Source organism: Vulpes vulpes, chromosome 5, assembly GCF_048418805.1.
Source record: "Vulpes vulpes isolate BD-2025 chromosome 5, VulVul3, whole genome shotgun sequence".
Lineage (NCBI taxonomy): Eukaryota > Metazoa > Chordata > Mammalia > Carnivora > Canidae > Vulpes > Vulpes vulpes.
In genome coordinates, this window is record NC_132784.1 from 128,055,285 (window position 1) to 128,076,518 (window position 21,234).

Sequence of the window (21,234 nt, forward strand, 5' to 3'; positions counted from 1 at the left end):
TTGGAGAGTCAGTGTAGATGAACTTACTAAAGCTCTGAGAAGTCCTGCAACAAAAATACTTTTAAACTCAGCGCTTCCATGCTTGGTTAACCACTTGGTCCCATATTCAAGTAACACTTACTAACATCCCATAAACTCAATATTTCACAGATGCATTTTGTGAATTGCTGGGTTAGGCCATCCAGCTATTAGAGGGACAAACGCATTGTTCTTAAGTTTATTCTCAAAGAAGGATCATCTGTATCACATCTGATACCTATGTGAAGAAAAGCCATACAGTTATATTTCTTGAGGAGATTTTACCGAAGTTATAACCGAAAACCATTTAAAATCTTTTTGAGGGGGGGGATCCCTGGATGGCTCAGCGGTTTGGCGCCTGCCTTTGGCCCAGGGCGCGATCCTGGAGTCCCAGGGTCGGGTCCTGCGTTGGGCTCCTGGCATGGAGCCTGCTTCTCCCTCTACTTGTCTCTCTCTCTCTCTCTCTCTATCATAAATGAATAAATAAAAAATCTTTTAAAAAAAATAAATAAAATCTTTTTGAGGGACTCCTGGGTGGCTCAGCAGTTTGACCTTCTGGCTCAGTGATTCTCAATATGGCAGGTGCCATCCCCTAAGGGGCATTTTGCAAATTCCAAGGGGTGGTTTTGGTTGTCATGGCCATCAGATGAGGTGTGTTGCTGGCTTTTAGTGTGTGTGGGGGGATCAGAAATCCCAGACATTTTGACCAAAAGGAAAATCCTCCCGCGTGAGAGACAAATCTTTGTTTTTGTTTTTGTTTTTGTTTTAAGAGATTTTATTTATTTATTTCTGAGAATACACAAAGAGGAGAGAGAGAAAAGCAGAGACACAGGCAGAGGGAGAAGCAGGCACCATGCATGGAGCCTGACGTGGGACTCAATCCCGGGTCTCCAGGATCAGGCCCCGGGCCGAAGGCGGCGCCAAACTGCTTGAGCCACCCGGGCTGCCCAGAGAGACAAATCTTTGTTTATAATTATGTGTTGAAGGACTTACCCTATGTTTTAAAAGCATGTTACACATGTTTGCAGCACACCTGCTTTCATGGCTGTGTCACACTGAGTGATCCTACACATATGAGCGTGTCCCTGCCTTCTGTGTATTTATGCCAGAGTGTAGACATTTAGTGTAGACATATACTGAAGTACACAGTGTTTCTCTATGGGCTACTTTCTTTTGATGTCTCTTCATAGGTGCATATTACCCAGACGTTGTCTGGGGTTACGTGTGCAGGTGGGCTATAATGCCAATGAACTGCACTTTGAGCTGGTAAAGAGTGTTACAAGATATTCGCAATAAAGAGAGGAGGTCGGGTCAGGCGATGCTGCGAATCACCGCTCGAGCCACACCGAGCTTTTCCGTTCAGTGAGCTGTCATAGCTTCCAGTAACTCTCGGGCCACGTTGCCATCTCCTGTGTAATGTCTGCATTCCTCCCTATAGACAGTAAGCCCCGGCACGTCGGGCAAGGCGCTTGTCTTGTTTACACCCGCGGCCTACCGCAATGTCTAATTTACAGTAACGACTTCATAAATATTTGCTCAATAAAGAAGTATATATACCCGTCTAGAGTCGTCTCTTCAAGTTGACACTAAAAGGACTGTGCTCTCCAAACACGAACTGAGAGTGAAGGGAGAGGCAGAAAGAAGCCGGATTGGCTAGGGTTGGAGATGAGGGCTGCCAACCAGGGATTCATTATCTAAAGTCACTGGTCTGAGGCAGTTTAGGGGAAGCCCGTCCTGGCACCCAGCAGATAGGCCAGATGATAAGAGTCCCTGTCAAGCTACAGGATCTTGTAATGTCATGACTCCCTTCTTCTAGAAACTTCTAAAGACGTTGTTTACCAAGTGTAGTCCATCCATGGTTTAAAAGAATGGCAGCTTTACATTCGAGCATGGCTAATATACTTTCAACTCCAAACACATTTCAGGGAAGCATAGATCATGGGATCAGGGTGACTGAAGGAAAATTTGTAACTGTTTCTCCATATTTGCCAAATAAAAGCTATTTCTGCAGAAGGAGCATCCAGGGTTGAACAAAGCTTTCGCTTGGGCTTCTTGGTAATACATCCTAGTCCTAGATATAAATGTTCATCAGGCTGCAGAGAAGAATGAACTTGGAAGGGCCAGGGCCCAGTCAAGCATCTTGCCAGAGCAGCAAAATTGGTGGGATGGAAATAAGTGCATCAGTCTGTAATCAAAAACGTGCATTGACTTTCTCCTCCTGGACATCTGGGGTCGGGGTCTCGCAGGGACATTGTAGGTGCCCTGCCCACATCCTCCCGTTCGCCAGCTGCTGTGCCATTGGCTGCTGAAGGCGCACAGCTGTCCCTTTCTCCAGAAACTTGGACTCAGCCGACTGGTCTAGAAGTCGATGCGCTCACTAGGGGTGGGCGGGGTGGATGACCGGGCGCACGCAGGCCCACCACTGCCTCCGGGAGGAACCGGCTCTGTGGCACAGTTATGCTGCCAAGCTCCCAGTGGAGTTGGCTACACTGAAGTGGGGATCACATCCTTGCTCGGTTCCCACCCCTGTCCCTCGCGCCTCTTCCCCCACCAGCACACCCTCAACAAAGCAGGGGTACCCGGGTCCCTGTCTCAGCTTGGGCTTCTGGGGAATCTGACCTGAGAGAGGGATCTAGCCTCTCCTTGGAAGCTCTGACAGTTTGCCAAGATCAGGCTCTTCTCCCAATTTTCATCCAGGCTTTACTGTTTTGGTAGCTACGCGTAACAGAACGATCGCTTGAGAACCGACCAATGGAAATATTTTTCAGTTAATTTCAAGTTACCCGTTTATATTATGTGTCTATCAAATATCGCTGCAGTGATTTTAGTACACTCCTGTCTTCTGTAACAGGCTGAGAATTCTTGGAGGGCAGGGGCCTTATACCCCAGGAACCAGCACACTATCAGCCCGTGTCTGCTCGGTGAGTGCGCGATGCATGGATAATTTGCATGGATGCGTGAAATAGAGCATCAAGTCATAATCTTTGAAATTTACAAAATTAGAAATATTCAGGGTATGGATGTAAGATGGGGAGTGTCTTAGCTCTCCTAAATTTGAGTTTCATAACTATTATTGTTATATAATAATTTATATGTTATATTTATATTATTATTATTATAAAATCAACTGGAAGCCAACTCTATGGCCCAAATCTATGGGGGAAAGATGTCGGGAGAAGTCATTTGAGGAAATATTACCCATCATTCCTAAAAATGATAAGAAGATTACATAAGCACCATAAGAAAACACTTATAAGGGGAACTGAAAAATACCTGTCTACGTACTTGTATGAGCGTTCGGATCACGGTGATATAAAGACACAGTATATAAAAAGTGGAACTTACAAGACGATGACACTTTCAGTGATGGAATTTCTTCCTGAACTTTCTGGGTGCCAGGACACCTTGGTGGCTCCGAGCGGGGGCTCGGCCATCAGGGAGTCTGGCTCTGATCGCTGACTCCTCGCTCATTGGCTCTGTGAGCCTGAGTTTCAGTTCTGTCATCTATAAAATGGGCACAATGACAGGGCCTACCTCATAGGCTTGCCGTGAAGACTAAATAGTATGTAAATCACTTTCAACCGTTGTTGGCACAGGCTGTTCCGTAAGGTCTGTGATCGGTGTTAGGTGACGTTGATAGAGAATAAGTGATTTTTTTTTTATCATGAAAAAACTCATTTATACTTCTAAAGAAACATTTCACCATGGAGTCTAAAAGTAGAACGATAATGGGGCTCAGTTTAGACGGAAGCACCCCCGGTGCTGCGTGATACTTACTGAATCCACCAAGATGTGTGAATGAGCGTGGGACCCTCCTTCCAAAGGCTGGGAAAAATAGGCGTCTATGGAATATTGTACATCTGGTTCTAAACAGATGGGTGTGGGAAGCAGCACGATTCTGTATTAAGAGAAATAAAGCAAAAATTCAGTGACAAATGTACGATTATGTAACCTAAGCAGCCAGAGCATTTGCTGGTGCTCTCTACCTGTGCTGAAGTGGGTTCGACTGTGGGGCAGAGGCCAGGTCTACACCAGCTCGGGTGGGTTGGGAGGACAGCAAATTCACTGTCAGATCCTCTCTGTGGCTCTTGCACAGGACTGTGCCAAATAGCAAAGCCTTAGGAACTAATAGTCATGAGCTGTCACGACTAATCTGGGAAAAGGATGGAACGCATGTCCTTCATCCTGCCTGTCATACTCATCTCAACAGGGGCTCTGATTTATTTTGCCACAAATCTCTGATGCAAAATTAGTGGCCTCAAAATTAGTAGCTTTTTTACCTTATAGACTCCCAGCTGTTGCGATCATGCCAGCTTACTCTTACTCTTGTAGCATTTCACTGTGTCACCTCTCAAGGCCATCTGGGGAATGGGAAAGGAACTTTCGAGACTGAGAATCAGGAGATTGGGGCTAGAATCCTGGTTCTGCAGTACATTAGCTATGAGACTGGGGGGCAGGTCTCTAAGCATTCTCATTCTCAACCCCTCCTTGCCTGTTGAAGAGGAAGTCTACCTCGGTGAGTTGTTAGCAAGCTAAAATATGATCTTAAACTTGTGCAGCTTAGTGTAGCACACAGCAAACAATAGGTGTCACAATGTCCTTTAATACACCTCTCTTCCGGCTTGGTTCTTTGACACATCTACATAGGTAGATGAAGAAAATTAAAGAAGTCTTCTATGTTTGAGAACAGGTCCCAAGCATACCTGGAAGCCGCCGGTAGAGGGAAAGGTGGTGGCCGTGGCCATGGAGTCTCGTGCGTACAGTGCTTGCTCCCTCCAAGGGGGTTAACCAGGACCTGGACGGCCCAGTCGGCTGCGGGCTAGACAGGCATGACATAAAAAGCATATCCTTGGTGAGAGTGCACACACAACGCATGACTCATGGACACACTTGGACTCAAATTTGCAACCCACAGGCCTCTGGCAAGAGAGGATTTTGGAGCTGAGAGAAGTCTGAGAGGCTCACTCTCAGCTCTAAGTCACTGGGGTCTGAATTGAGACCCAGGCAGATGGAACATTGTCTCTGGCTGTAGCAATAGTTCATGGGCTGGAAAAGCCCTGGTGCTCCTGACAGGCCTCGTCTTTAACCTCTGTCTCCCAAAGAGTCAATTAACTCATCCTGTCCCTGGATCATAGAACAAAAATGAAAATTTAGAATCCTTCACGAAAGGATATTTACTTCCCCCCCATGTTATTTTGCATAAATATTATTATATAAATATATCATGACGTAGATTTTGTTATATAATATCTGATTATCATATTACTAAATCTATTTGTAGGTGTCTAGATACGCATAGACATATTTATAGCATATGCTAATTAGCTCTACTCTGAAAGCCATGCAATTTGGAAATGCTTTTTAAAGATGTCACAGATGTGTCCTCTCTCTGGAAAAATTAAAAGATATATATATTATATATGTATATTTATATTATATTTTTAATGACTCATATACTCATCAGGTCCAAGTTCATTGAAGTCCCTTGGCTTTCATTTATAAGTGAGAAGTAGAGAATTATGTCATATAAGAGTTTCAAAGTGGGTCAGACGCTCTAGTCATACAATGCACCATGCGTGCTTCCAGAATGTGGTCGCTGGAGGAAGTCTGGGGGCTCTGAGACCTCCCCCAGCGGATATAATATTCTTCTAGGGAAATGGTCTGTGGGGTTTCAGATTATCAGAGAAAAACTTATACAAAGAAAACATTAGGAACCACTGCTCTAGATCAAGTATTTTTCTGATTTGGTTTCTACTCTGCCTTAGATATTTCTCCAAAGGCAGGGGGAGGAGGCAAGAGGAGCAGCCTGCTCATAGTTTTTTTTCGTTCCAGAGTAAATTCCAAGTGCAAAATCAACACCTCTTCTGCATGAATCTGCATCTCTGTGCACAGGTTCGCTTATTAAATTTTTAGAAAAAAGTCCCAGGAGGGCAGAATTTGTGTTCAGTTTTTTTTTTTTTTTAATCATTCTTCTACAAACATTCCATCACCACTTCCTCAGACCTTGTGCCTTAGATATAGAACTTCAACTTGAGCTTCTCTCCATGGAATAAAGCATGTCTGCCTCTGGCTTACTGTGTTGTTTTAATATTGTTAGGAAACTCTTTGATTTATAATGCTCTCCAGATGTGCTATTTTTTTTTTTTTTTTTTTTTTTTGCAAATCACTTTCTGATGACCCTATCTAGCAAGACTGGAGAGGAAGCTTGTAGTTCGAGAATGTTCTCTGGGTGGCTTTTTACCCCTGAAGAAGTCGTTGGATACCTGAGTTTCATAGCGAAGGGCAACGGTGAAGTCCATGGGAAAGGAGATGTTGGCGACAGCAAATCTCAAGCCAGCCCCAGAGAGAACCCTGGCAAATCCAGGTCCAGTCCACGCAGCAGGGGTCCCGGGCACTGGTTCTCGGAAAACAACGTGAACGACAGGCGCCTGGCCAGAAGTCACTGAGCCCTATAATTAGAGAGGAATGCACACAGCTTTGCCTACAGTCGAGTCCTGGAAGAGCTCAGAGAGAGAGAGAGAGAGAGAGAGAGAGAAAGTATGCATTTCCTGATGTGTATAGGATCTATCTGAGTCACAGATAAATTATTTCAACCAGCATAGGGTCCAGAATGCAGCTGAGAAATAATGTGCTGAATCTGCAGCTTTGGGACATATGTGACTGTGTGGAATGATTGATTTGAAAGCCATGTCACCGGAAACCACTTTAAACTTAAGTACCCCACGTGCTAATGAATTGAACAAATTCCACACTGGTGACCTTGGGTTTTCTCGGACAGGACTGTGGGATCCTGGCCAAAATATGGAGGGAAAGAAAAATATTCCCATGCTTACTTCACGGACTTTGCCTAATTATGCACGACACTGAGAAAAACCCACCCAGATTTATTTTTTTGGTGGGGATATTTCTTCCACACACATGTGAGAAACGCTCTTCTATCTGCTTGGAGGCGTGGAAGTATAAAATTTGTTACACACTTGATTGATTAGCATCCCTGATGGTCTCTATGCTGGCTCTCAGCCGGGGGGGCCGTCTGGATCCTGCAGATAATACTTTAATGACTTTTGCATCTGCCTCCCCGTGCTCCCAGCCTCCCCCCAACTCTGCTTCTTGTGGCTTCTTGCCTGTATCACTGCAACGGCGCCTTGGCCTCTCTCTCCATCCTCTCCCTGGTCCATGCACATTGTCCACCACTGCCAGTAAGTGTTTCACACTCTTTCCAACTGCCAACAGAATCACGCCCAGATTACTTAGCCTGGAGTTCAAGTTGCTCAGTGATCTAGCCCAAATTGCTCTTCGTTTGATAATTGTTTATTCAGTAACAGTTCAATGCCGGTCCCTGCATCAGGGACGCGAAGATGAATAGGATAGAGTCCTTGCTACGAGTTTGGAGTCTCGCATCGGGAACCGAAATGTCAATAAGAAACTATAGCAACCAGATTAGGTTTCCACAGATACATGCAAACATGCCTATATACCCTCACGATGGCAGTAGACACAGCAGGTGCCCCCCCCATCCCCTCTACCTGGTTGGTGCACCCACCCCTGACTTGCTGTGTATGTGGCTTCTAAGAGCTCACAGTTGCCTCTCTCTCTGGAGAATTGCCCCACCCCATACCTCCTCCCCAATCCCACCTCCAGTCCTGCCCCCCAGGGTAGCTGCAGCCAATGGCTTCTCAGTACAAGGGTAGGGAAAGCTAACTTTGCCTTCTCAGCAGACAGGACTACTTGGTCTGCAGTTTATGCTTCCAAACTCCTTCATGGATCAAGGTTTGCTTTACCTGAGACTACATCTTATTCTTTCCTCCTGTCTTGTTTCCATCATCCTATTACAGAGTTTTCCTGAACAAGACTTCCTGAAGAGATCACATGCACCTGAACCCAGTCTTGGGCTCTGTTTCTAGGACACTTGATCTGAGACCTTCGGTGCCAGACTGTTTACCTAGAAGCAGACTCCAAGATGCAATTAGGGGGGGGGGGATGGTTTTCGGTTCAGCAAGCAGTGAGGACCTCAGTGTGTAACATGGTATTGATGATCCCTGGAATGTGGCAGCAGAGCAATTGCCAAACCTGTCACCTGTGGAGAACTGGGACAGGATAAGGGGGTGGGTGCCAACTGGAGTGATATATCTGGCACTGGGAGATATGGGGGAGCAGTAATTATAAGGATTGTGGATATAGGTGACAGTTGTTGAATCACTGATGCTTGATGAGACAAGATGACAGGTTCAGGGCAATTTATCACCAATCCAAAGCCGAGTGTAAGAATCAGAGGGCCTCCCTGGAGGTATTTAAGGACTCCTCTCCTTTAGCTAGATGGCAGGAAGAGCTGAAGATCAGACATGGGACATAGTTGTAAGACTTGCAGAAGCTCAGAGAAGCCTGAACTCTTAGCCTAGGTAAGTCACCAATGCCAGAGTCAGGCCTTTCACAGGGAAGAAGAGTGAGGTTCTCCTGAGCATTTTCAGACTACAGAGGTAATCCACTCACTCTTATTGGAAAATAAAGCCTCTTCACTCCACCTCTCCCATATTTGAGGACAATGCAGAAACCTCAAATGATGCAGGTGCCTTGGAAGAAAATGTGTGCCTTCCTCAGGATCTGTCTACACTACCCCCTCTTGACCACTTGCCTGATAATTAGGATCAAATTTCAGCATAATCTGACTAGGAAAGTGCTGGATCCCTGGGAGGGTTCTGGCCAACATACACCAGTAACAACTGGGAGGGAATGGTTGCTTATGGGTCCTGAGCTTGCTAGACCAAGGAGCCAGAATATGAAACTGGATGAAGAGAGTTTGTTGATTTGGGATCACGAGTAATATAGGATTCAATAGCCTGGCAAGAGCCCTGGAGCCTTGGGAGATGGATCCAATATATTGCTGGAGTAGCTCTTGGAAGCTTGGCAAAAGCTGTGGCCCTGAGGAAAGGAAGTAGAGGCTCCAGAATAGCCGTAGCAGGCTGTAGAGGAAGGGATACAAGGATCAGGGTAGTAAGCACACTAGAATGGATCTAAGATGCAAGACCAGAAAACACACCAACTGATTATATTCCTTAAAGGCCTAGAGGACACACTATATATCAGGACAGTAAGCAATGAAGGGGGAGAAGGGCTCTAGCATCACTGAAAAGCTGAGTTTGGGGTATCCTCTGTAGGCTGGTAGCTTACATCATTATAAAATTGAGCTCCTTAGCATCCCTGCAGAGGACAGGATCGCAGACTATCAAAGACTGGGTAACACTTAACTCTCAAAAGCAAGATGAGTCTAATTCTTATAATGGACAGCAAGATTGGAGTAAGAGACAAGGGGGCCTGACCCATAGGAATCTTCTGTGGAGATGATTAATAGAACATGGTATTCCTAGGAATGAGATAGGTGAGCAGACAACAAAGATATTGCTTCATATATATAATCAAAAGTGATCCAGTGAATTAGCAAAAGGCTGAGGTCAGCTGCCACCACGGAAAGGCATGATGCTTTGTCAAGTTCCTAGATCTGAGCCACTTCTCGGATCCAGAACCCGGTGATGGAAAAGGGGCCAGATCCCCACAGAGAAAGACTCTTCAACATCATGGCAAGTGGAAACCAGGTACCCAAAGTGCCATCACAGTCCCCTTGTTAGAAGAGGGGCATAGAAGTGTTATGTATGGAGTCCTGGCCTAAGTTCTTCTTACAATAGGTTCACTGCATTTACTGAACCACCCATTGAGTATTTCCTCCAATTCCTGAATATGTAACTGGAACGGACCTGCTTAGCAGTGGACATTGAGTCTTTGACCTGTAAGGTAACATAAGAGCTCTTATAGTAGGAAATGCCAAGTAAAAGCTTGTGAAATGTCCAGCCTCCTCTCCTTACTCCCCACCGAGCCAATGCAGTAAATAAAAAACCATATTGCAAGTCGGCAGTATCCTCAAAGTGCTACTCTCAGGACGTGGTGGCAGTTCCCATCATATCCTCACTACAAACTTAGTACAAACCTAACCAGTTTCTGGTCTCACTTGCAGCCATTGTGCTTGATGGCTTATCTTTACCAGAGCAGATGAACACCACCTTCATACATGACACATGGCTATTGAATGCAGTATGTGTCCTTTTCCATCCCCATACAGAAGAAGGAACAGAAGCAATTTGTATTGACCTCGAGTGGGCAGCAGTGTATTTTCAGCCTTGCCTGAAAGCTGTTCATTCTCCCACTCTCTGTAACAGGGTAGCCCAAAAGGGTTTGAACCATCCAGCCATTCCACAACATATCACACTGATTTCCTATATTAAAGGATAGTGAAGTGGGTCCCATGGTACAAGGTGACATTATGTGATCTCCCCTAGAGATAATCAGACACTCTATGGCCTTGGTCAAAGAGGGCTCACAGGGTGTCTGATTCACCAGTGAGGGAAAGTAGAACACCTCCTCAGGTCATTGGACTCACCTCACAGCAAAAGAAGTATAGCAGTGGTTGTGTGACTTTGAGATCCACTGCTCCTACACAAACCAAGCCATTCAGAAGATGCTAACCTCAGATGGCGGTGGAATGGGGCCTTCTAGATGCATCAGCCTCACTAGCTTGGAAATGACACCTGGTGAGATAGGACAGGGTTCTTCTGGGGTTTTTTTACTCCTTAGAGTGAAGGCCTTTATGGGATGCTGTGTCCCCAACAGGGAGAAAACATGGGTGTGGAAATCAGGTAGGGGTAGTCAAGCTCACTGGCACTGATGGTGATCATGGGAATTTGGGCTTCTTGTGCTTGCAACTTTAGGCTCTGTGGGTCTAGATGTCTTGATTTTTGGGCAGGAATGAAAGATTCCTCTAACCTTAATGCCATGGCTGCTGCATGGGCACCTGGGCTCCTCATGACAATAGAGCAGGAGGCCTGGGAAGAAATGACCATAACTGGAAGGGCTGATGCTGTATAATCAGGACATGAGGAATACGCATGGCATGGAGGTGGCCCACTAAGACACCTTTGGTGTCTATACCTTACAGATAGCTTGAGAAGACCATGGAAACCAGGGGCTCAGGCCCTGGAGGGATGAGGGTCTAGGGCATCCTCTCCAGCAGAAGTGCTAGGTGAGGATGAGGGGAATCTAGAATGGGTGGCAAGGAGGGAGGAAGAGAGTGAGTTTCAGTTTCAACCTTGGGACCAAACCAGCTGGAGGCTGCAGTTTGTCCCCAGATCTCCTTTTGTAAAGCTCCCCAGGAATTGTGACCGATTGGAATCCTGGAGAACCCGTGCTTGCATGGAATGAACTTAACGTAAGAGGCAAATGGGCAGGGTCAGCCTCATGGGCGTGCAGTCTGTGTACTTGCAGAGGATCTCGCGTTCAGAAGGGCCCAGAGTTCGGCTTAATGCTCTGCTGTCACTACCTTGAAATGATGATTTTATCTTTGAAATTGTTTTATAAGTGAAGTCTCTTGGGACAATGTAGCGCACATGTGAGCAGAAGAGATATGCCCACCACGTGCCTGTTCACTCACCCCCAATGTTCACAAACCACATGCACGATGCCAGTGAGCATAGCATCCAAATGTTCAGTGAGACCAAGCGTGCAAATAAGGTAAATGTGCTACATTTGTGACTGAGTAAGCAGGGTGCTGACAGCTCCAAGGAGCCAGGCTTCCCATTCCAACCAGAACTTGCTCTGAAAGCAGAAAGAAGGCAAAGGCGTTCTAAGAAAGACATTATTCATGTTGCTTCCCTGTACCGGCCAGCTGCTTGCACCAAGGGATGACTAGAAGGAAGAAAAGCTAAGGTGACTCTGGTTGCCTTTCTTGCAGCGCTCCCTTACTCATTGGTACGCTGAGGGCAGGCAGTATTGGTAGGACGCATACCAAGAAGTGAAATGAAAACCAGGTTGAGGTCGTTTTGTGCAGCAATCCCACTGTTCGGGAAGAACAAGATGCACATGCATATAAGACTCCATAGACAAACGGTGTAATTTCAGTCATTACACATGATTACACGTGAGCCAAATGCTCTTATGTTTGCAGTGAAAATTGGCATTGCATGATACAAAGACGAGTGGTACAATTCATGCTAATAACTTTCTAATATTTCTTTCCTTCAAATGGCACTAATTGGCAAATAAAAACCCACTAACAAGTCAAGAGAGAGACTATGGAAGAAAGTAAGAAGCTATAGGGTGCCTGGGTGGCTCAGCCGGTTAAGCGTCTGCATTCGGGTCCTGGGATGGAGCCCCGAGTTGGGCTCCTTTCTCAGCGGGGAATCTGCTTCTCCCTCCATCCTTCCTCCCTGTTCATGCTCTCTCTCTTTCTCTCTCTTTCTCTCTCTCTCTCAAATAAATAAATAATAAAATCTTTTTAAAAATTTAAAAAAAAAAAAAAGGAAGAAGCTATATATTTCACTACCTTCAAGGATCTTTTTCCCTAATTTCTGAACAGAGGACCCTGCTTGTGGGTCTTGAGCACACAAGAAGCAGACATCAGCTGATGCTGTCACTGTGCTGCTGGGTCCCCTCTGCTGGGCCACTGTCTCCAGCCACCAGCTGCTGTCTCACGCTGCTCCCTTCTCTTGAGAACTGCCCCTGGAGGGGAGCCACTTACCGGGGAGGTCGCCTGCATCTGCCCTGGCAGCCCACACCCATGACTGCCCCTGGGGGCCCCTCACCCCGCCTCCCACACTTGCCCCCTACAGACTTCTGGTGAGCACTCCCCCAGTAAAGCACGGGCACCCGAATCTCTGCTGTAATGTCTGTTTCCGGGGAGCCCAACCCGAGATAGTGACACAGCACACACATGCACATTTACAGAGCACTGAAATGAAATTTTCATGAAAAAAAAATATATGCCCTTGTTTTGTATTCTGTTGCATAAAGGCTGGCCTGGCCAACTGATTTCATAACCCACTAACAGGCAGGAGCCGCAGTCTGAAAATTACTGATTTGTGTAGCCCTGGAGATGGAAATAATGAACTCTGTCCAGATGTTGGGGTAGGGAATGTCAGAGGAAGATAAATCTGCATTGGGTCTTCAGGGATGAGAACAAGTTTTAAAGTCAATAATACAGAGGTGGTCATTTCAGGGAAGAGGCAGGAGAGTAGTGTGTGGATGCTCAGAGCCGTGTCTCTCAAAGTGCGGTCATGGACCACCTGTGTCTGAATCCCCTGGGGGTGCTTGGCAAACGTGTGGATTTCTTGACCAGTTCCAGATCCCCAGATTCAGCATCTTGAGGGCAAGGCCCTGGAATCTGCTTTCTGAATGAACTCCCCAGGCAATACTTAGGCACAGTAACATTTGAGGTTCACTGATCTGGGCCGCAGGGAGCCAGGGGAGGGGAGTGCCAACTCGTTTCCCACTCTTCTCTTTGATGGACTCAGGAGGAGATGCCCAGAGAGTCAGAGGAGGCCTCACGGGCATGCGGGACGGGAACCAGACAAGGAGAAAGAGCAAGGCCGTCATCCCAGGAGGAGGAACACTGGCCAGGAAGCCTGATCCTCTCAGCTGGAGGTAGTTCCCCCTAATCTGAAGTCCATATCATATTATGTGCACCTCTTTCCTGATACTTCCCCCACCCCGCCACCATCAGTTGTGTACATGGCTCATTTCCGTAACAACAATCTCAAGGGCAGGCTTCAGGCCTACGTATGTTTGTTATCATTGATTCATTCAACCATTTCCTTCACTCAAGGAGGTCTCATATGTAAGGAACTGACTCATGTGCTAGGTTCGTGAACAAGACAGCTAGTGTCATGTCATACGCCTTCCAACATGCCCGTTCACGCATATGCACCTGGGAACACTCAGTAAAGATCCCAGCATATGTGTGAATGAATGAATGAATGGGCATGAAGCACCCTCATATTGGGCTAATATAGTTGGATGGCTACAAGGCCCTCAGGTCTCCCTGGGCCTTCTGAAGCCATTAGAGGCAGGATCCTGTGGAGGAGGCATCATCCTGCACTCACGCCAGCATTAGCCAACTCCCACTGCCTCAGACTTCAGGGCACAGCCGTGCACCGCCCCAGGTATATCAGCACATCCTTTCCTCAGCACTATACCTTTCCTTACCAAAATGACAAAAAATCGTGAATTCACAACACTCTCCAACTCTAGAATCCAGCTTTCCAGAAACTTCCATCTTGAAAGAACTAGAGCTACTGAAGTTTTGCTCAGAGGCTCTAGCATTACTTTGAGCTTGTGTCCTCCTTCCATCCATCCCATCCTTGAGGTACTGGGGGTTTACATGGACTGAGGACTTACACGGGTCCTACATGGTTCCGAGCACATTACTGGGTTCATTTATGGCAGGATAGGCAATGGCCATGGAGAAATGGTTTACCTCACTCCACTCGTCAGCACGTCCACTCTGCTTCTGATTTCTCTTCAGTATTATATTGCCTTTGTCAACTGCGAAATCACCCCCTTGCTGCTGGAAATACACATCACATGTAGGCAAAGCTGCGGCTGATATCTTAACAAGAAAAAGCAATGGCAGTGTAAGTCACTCAACAGTTCCAATTATACCTCAGTACAGGAGTTTCAGATTATCCAATAACTTAATGGCAATCATGATTCTCATTTCATAACCTCAGGAACGAGTCATGAGGCAGCTTATAATTTTTTATTCCTCTTTGAAAGTGGGAAATGTTGGTAGTCCTACGAGCACGTGTTGGGTTTTCTTTTAAAGGATGCTATGTAGGCTATGTAGTGGTGAAATTCCAAACTGGGGAAACATTTAGTCTTATCTACTAGTTTCATGGTGTTATATATACAAAAAAAGCACACATGCCATGCTTTACTGTGAAATATCAAGAAGAAAGTTGTAGAAAGTCAACAACAGGCATAGTGTCGAGACTCAGATTTATTAGCTGATGGTCACTCGGGCTACTCCCTAGACCAATTCCTGGCAGTCCTCACAGTTTGTGGGACTTGGCCTTTTGGGTTCCCATGAGAGGTTAGACCAGGAGAGCCAAATCCCAGCAGCCAAACTGAAGCAGAGGAATTACATTCATGCAGCTCCAGTTTCCTTAAAATCCTGGTCTCTCAGGCTTCTCTTTTGTATCATCTCTTTGGTGGTGACCCAGTCAGAGTCTCCAATTGCTGGTTTCTAGATTGTTGCTGTTCTCTGGACATGGGTGTTTCCCTGGCTGATTTTTCATTGTGGGTACTATAAATGTGATTTTTAATTTCACAGGTCCCCTGGTTGTTCGTCACCAGTGCGCAGCCTTAGGGTCAGCTGTCGCCTGCTTCAGAAACTCTTGTTCTAGTGTTTACTGCTCAGATTCTCAGCCACACTCTGACCAGCTGCCTGACCTCTGTGATGAGGGCTCTCGGGACGGGCTACGCTGGATTATGCCTATTTTTCCTCCTCTTTTTTTTCTCCCTCTCACCAATGGAGTTCATTGTGTAACACAAAATTAGAGACGATTTTATTAATTTTATACAGAGAGTATATAATGGAATTAGCTTTATACTATACTGTATTAAATTCTATACTATGTTAAATTCAATCAATATTCACATTTATGACCACAGATCATTTCAATGAGAAAATAAACCAGTGCTTTCCAGACTGCCTACAAATCACCTAGGGATCTTGTTAACATGCAGACATGATTTAATAGGTCTGGGATGGGGCCTAAGATTCTCCAAGTCCGGTGAACTCACCGGCGATGCCAATCTTGTTGGCTGATAGATGACATTTTGAGTAGTAAGGATGCTGCCGTAGACTGAATGTTTGTGTCCCTGCAAAATCCATAAAGCCTAATTCCCAAGGTGATGGTATTTAAAGGTGAGGTCTTTGCAAGGTGATTGGGTTGTGAGGACACATTCTCATGAATGGGGTAGTGCCCTTATGAAAGGAACCCCAGGTTTCAAGCCAGGGCCCATTGCCCACTAGCTGGGTGACTTTGGGCAAGTTGCGTAACCTCTTTAACGTTTCCCTCATCTGGAAATTAAAGATGATAATATTTAGGTTGTTTGGAAAGTTAAATGAGATAATAATGTACGTAAAGTGCAAAGCCACAAGGCACTCACTAAGTGGAAGTTTGCAGGGTTTTTAAAAAATTGTTTTTAAGTAAACTCTACTCTCAACCCCAAGATCAAGAGTCACGTGCTCTACTGACTGAGCCAGCCAGGCGCCTCTGGAAGTTTTACTGATACCAACAGCAACAGCATAGGAAGCACACAATACATGTTTGTTAAATGAATGTACAAATAATTAAACAGTCTCTAATTTAAATCCTTTCTACTACAACTAAGGCCTGGGTTTCCAGTGGAGAGGAAGTTATTCATTTTTTAAACACTTAACATCAATCCCACCTTGAATTTGCTTTCCTTTGTTATACATACTACTTTTTCATTCTTTAGGCAATTTTCGGGGCCCTCTAAGCCCATTCGACAGCCTTGATTTTTTTTCTTAAAGCCATGGACAGACACTACTCTTTGGAGCTGTATCAGCACATGATATGATCCTACTTAATTGCTTGTCAGCACCCATCCTGTGGTGTACAGGGAATAAATGCTAAGTATCGGCCCATCTACTCTAGATAATTACATCTGTTTTGTGTTTTCTTACATAAAGCGATGGGAACTATGGCAGTTATATAGTTATATAGGAAAGGGGACAGTTATATAGGAAAGACACCACTGTGTGTCCTCTCTCCTGTCCCCCTATGCCGACAGCACTTCTGGCACCAATGTGTGTGTTTATTTCCACACCCATCAAATCTCTGACATCAGCTGGATGGGATGTCTTATAATTTAGTTCAGTCTGATGCCATCTCCCTGGACTTAGCGTCAGATGTCACAGGTAAAGAGCTCAGTCCCACCAGCCTACCTGCCCCCCACTTCAGATGCCAGGAGAAAGTCCAGGCTGTTACCAGTACTTCTGACCAAACAGCTATAAACTAGGATTCCCATGACCCCCTCCTTGGGCTTGAGATTTTCTAGAGTCACTGACAGAACTTAGGGAAACACTCATGCTTGGTGGTTTATACAATAAAGGATCCTATAAAGGATACACATAAACAGCCAGAGGAAGAGATACTTAGGGCAAGGACTGGACTAGAAGGGTCCTGGATGCAGGAGCTTCTGGCCTCTGGAGTTGGGGTGTACTTCCCTCCTGGCTCATGGATGTGCTCACCAACCTGGATGCTCTCTGAACACCACACTTTGGAGATTTTTCTGGAGGCTTTATCACATAGACATGATCAATCATTAACTCAATCTCTAGTCCCTCTCCCCTTCCCAAACAATGGGGGAGGGGGTAGGTCTGAAAATTCTAAGCTTCTAATTATGGCTGGGTCTTTCTGGTGACCAGCCCCCATCCAAAAGCCCACTGAGAGTCACTTGGTTAGAACAAAAGACATCCCTATCACCCAGGAAATTCCAAAGGGTTTAGGAGCTCTGTGTCAGGAGCCAGGGTCAAAGACCAAATATTAGAACAAAAGATGTTCCAAGTGTTCTTATCACCTAGAAAATTACACAGGTTTCAGGAGCTCTGTACCAGGAACCAGGGGGGTAGGAACCCATATATATTTTCTATTATTTTACAGTAGTTATAGCCTAACTGTAAATACCAATATTACTTTCCCAAAGCTTTTTTTTTCAGTCAACATCATAAAGACAAAATTAAAAACCATGAAGAAAGCAGACATAGACTTTTTCATTGTGATTCCACCCACCACGGTTGTAAATCTAAGTAGGGAGAGTGAAAACCTCCTGCCCCCGCCCTAATTCTAGTGAGTAGAAGAGAACATTCCAAGCCTCCTAAGGGGGATTTTCATCCCTCCCACCAACAGTGTCCAGATAAAGAAGAGATATCAGGAAATGACTTAGTTGCTGGAACGTGGATGAGTTCCCTTGTTTTCTATCCAAATCTTATCTTCAGAACCAACTTTTACATGTGTTCTCTCCTTGAAGCCTCTCACCTCACATCACCTTTCCCCCCATCACATGCCTGCCTGTGGCTGGAGTCACGTGCCTGAGAATGTCACAGGAGTCTAACTTGTATTTTCTCTAATCATTCCACATGTGTGTGTCTGCTCCTTTAGCAAGACTTCTAGAAAAATATTTTTAGGGAAAAGATCCCACAGGACTGTGACTTGTAGGAAATGAAGTAGCGAGCCAAGTGACATTTGCAATCACACACTCCAGCGAATGTCACTGCCTTCAGTGAGAACTGCTAATCTGACATCAGGAGGCCAGAGAACACAGTGTAGGCTTCTGTTATGTACCTTCTTTATTCATTCATTAGCAGAAGTCTGTGAAGTTCGTACGTACTATGGGTCAGGAACTGTGGTAGGTACTGGGGTGACAATGGTGCATGGGGTACACATTTATCCTTCCGTCTCATGGAACGTCTCATGACTCTTTATAGAGTCATGGGGAAGGCAGACAAGTAGATGCTCAATAAACCCATCGTATCTGATAGGCACATTGAAAGAGCAAAAAGGAAATCACAGTTTAATCCAATTCACACTCATGTGCGGGGCTCTGTGCTAGAATTGGAATACAAAGGTTAAAGAAGATGCAGCCTCTGCCCTCAAGAATTTCTATAATCTTCAGTTCTGTGATAAACTCTACTCTGATCTGCATATGTGGGCAAGACCATCCTTTTTGGGTACCTTACCCATGATCTCAAGGGTGTGTTATATGTATGTACTGACACTCCATCGAATCAAATCTGTGAGGACACTAAATGAAATACGAACCAAAGGTGCAAGTCCTTGCAGTGGGGTGGCTTCCTCTGCCTCATAGAGATAGAAATTCAAAGGAGCAAAGAAGTAGCCCGGGGCTGGTTCGGTGCAACTGCGGCCAGTGATGTGTGGGCGGCATTCACATTGCCCATCCTTGGGTGAGCACCTGGGGAGACACAAATCCATCATCCACCAACACAGGGGTGAGGGGCAAGTATCAAATGGAGGCATGGGGGTGCTGTGTGAAATGCCTTCTGAGTTTGGACACACTCTTTGAATCCATCAGTCATTGTCTTGAGGAGGATGTTGGGAGGCCATGGGCTCTATGTATCTGGTCTTGAAAAGCAATTCCAGATCTATAAAACCCGAGGAGCCACTTCTCTTCTCTCTGTTCTAAAAACTGCAAAAAGGAGTGGGGAACCTCCTTTGAGAGGGTGGCAAAAAGTTGGTGTTTTAGGTAGGTCAAGTCACAGGAGGCACCCCTCCCTGCCCCCCATTGGATACCCAGGCAGTAGAACTGTTTCTCTCCTCCTTGGGAATATCTCAGCCAAATAAAATTTGGGCTGTAGTTAATGTCTCAAGACATCTCTTTTTAGCATTCTTTGCTTGTCATGGAATAAGGTCCATCACCAATGACTATGAGCCTATCAGAATAAAAATGTGCTTTGCTTAGGAAAAGTGAGTCAAGACTATAGTCACAGAACTTTGTCATTCCTTTTACTGACTTACACGTTGGAATAAGCACCTCCAATGTCACAGTCACAGGGGGAACAGCCGTGGAGGTGATCTTCCATTCTCCAGTACCCAACCTACAAAGAGAAAATGCTCAGCCGATTCCAGCTGTGAAGAGATTTGCTCCTCTGAAGGGAAATATTAAAAACCAGTACAGTTCAACTGACTCATGTCCAGCAGCCACACTGCCTGGACAATCACTGACCAGCCTTTCTTGCCTGTGCACTTGGTAATGATCTTTGAGGACACATATCTCCCACTCCGGGCACTTGAAATGAGGGGGACAGGCAGGTTGTCTGCAGATGATCCCAAGCTCAGATGCAGTAGAGACGACTCGGTCCCCTGACAGCACCAATTTCGCCTCCCATTAGGTTACTTAGGGCCAGTCTGGGGAGACGGTCTTCAACCAGCTGATTTGCAACTGCTTTTGTAAAAACCAATAGGTTCCCCTCCCACAAAATCCCTAGGGATTTTTTTCTTTCACAACCCTAAAATGTTTTGGGGTAACAAAAAAAATCAATCAAGTGGCATTTGAGATCTTAGTTGAATATCACAATTTAGTTGGCTCGCTTGTTTATAAACAAGTTGTTTTGCTATAACAAACTCTGCGTGAGAGAGTCAACTTTGTTCGAGACTTTTTCATCATTGCAACATCTTGACCTTCATTCAATATAAGCAGCTGGTGAGATCCAAACAACTAGTTCTTAAATGTGATAACATTTACTATAAAATGCTAAAAAAAAAAAAAAAAAAATCCGTCCTCCTCAGATCTCAAGTTAACATGTTCAGACAAAATTAACGTCACAAGAGGCATGACGCTCTCATTTGAAACGAGTTTGTGAAGAATCCATTTATCTTTCTGTTGTCGTTGTTATCTGGGTAAAAGTTGATGCCTGATTTTACCCAAAAAGATGTATTTTAAACATTCGAAGTTGACATAACTTGTCACAAAACGCGGCAAAGGATTTCTGATATTTTTCCCAAAACTAAACTGCAGTCTGGGTCCAAACGATGTGCCACGAAGGGCCTCGCTCAGGATGTGGTTGTGAAAACTCCCTGTGGCGTGGGGGGGCTCTGTGCAGGCCCCGGGTGCCCCTGACACAGGGCCAAGCGGGGCACCTGGCGGGAACGTGGGATCGGCCACAAGGGACAAGCCCCCACAGGGTGGCCCCTGCTCAGTTATTTTCCTCTTGCAAACACAGTCGAGTTAACAGCACAGTGGCCAGAAAAGAGCCAATGAACAAAGTCAGCCTGAGTCTAGGGCATGTCCGACACCATCTGCTGTGGAGTCTGCGTTTGACCCCGTGAACCAGCCCCGCAGCCCCTGCTCCCCCAGGGCCACGGAGCTGGGCCTGGCTTCCCCCCAACACTTCTAGGTCCCCTGCCCTGCCTCAGAGGCCTCCCCCTCTGTATGTACTTCCTGCCTTTCTTCCCCCACCTCCTGGGCCCCATCCTCATATGTTTTCAGTAAAATGACTTAAAATATTAGCACAAAAGCTATGTTGTAACAGGCATATGTTTCTTATTTATCGGCTACATTTCTTCCAACACATCAAGGTCACTGTTCTTTTATTAGGTTAAGCTTTTTATTTTTATTTTTTTTGTGTGTGTGTGTGTGTCTAAAATGTCAGGGTGGGCTGCCAAGATTGAAGAACAAAGGGAAGAGCTGGATTTGAACTCCCTCACTGCATGACACATTTCTTATGGTGTAAAAAAGCTTGTATTTGACTAATTTTAGACATCCACGCTCCTGTGTTGAGCGGGGTGTGTGAAAAATCCAGGCGTTTATTTCCCACGGGAATCAACAACACATTTAAACCTGCGGCTT

At 45.6% G+C, this 21,234-nt stretch overlaps 1 protein-coding gene across 1 annotated transcript in view; it reads right to left on the bottom strand.

Moving 5' to 3' along the window:
- LAMB4 (laminin subunit beta 4) overlaps positions 1-21,234 on the bottom strand; it is a 93,559-nt gene that overhangs the window by 45,407 nt on the left and 26,918 nt on the right. The window contains exons 12-16 of the mRNA XM_025984059.2: positions 19,404-19,483; positions 18,690-18,840; positions 6,282-6,467; positions 4,722-4,837; positions 3,796-3,916 (exon numbers count right to left, since the gene is read on the bottom strand). Coding sequence (XP_025839844.2) covers positions 3,796-3,916; positions 4,722-4,837; positions 6,282-6,467; positions 18,690-18,840; positions 19,404-19,483 — 654 coding nt within the window. The remainder of the gene's footprint in view (positions 1-3,795; positions 3,917-4,721; positions 4,838-6,281; positions 6,468-18,689; positions 18,841-19,403; positions 19,484-21,234) is intronic.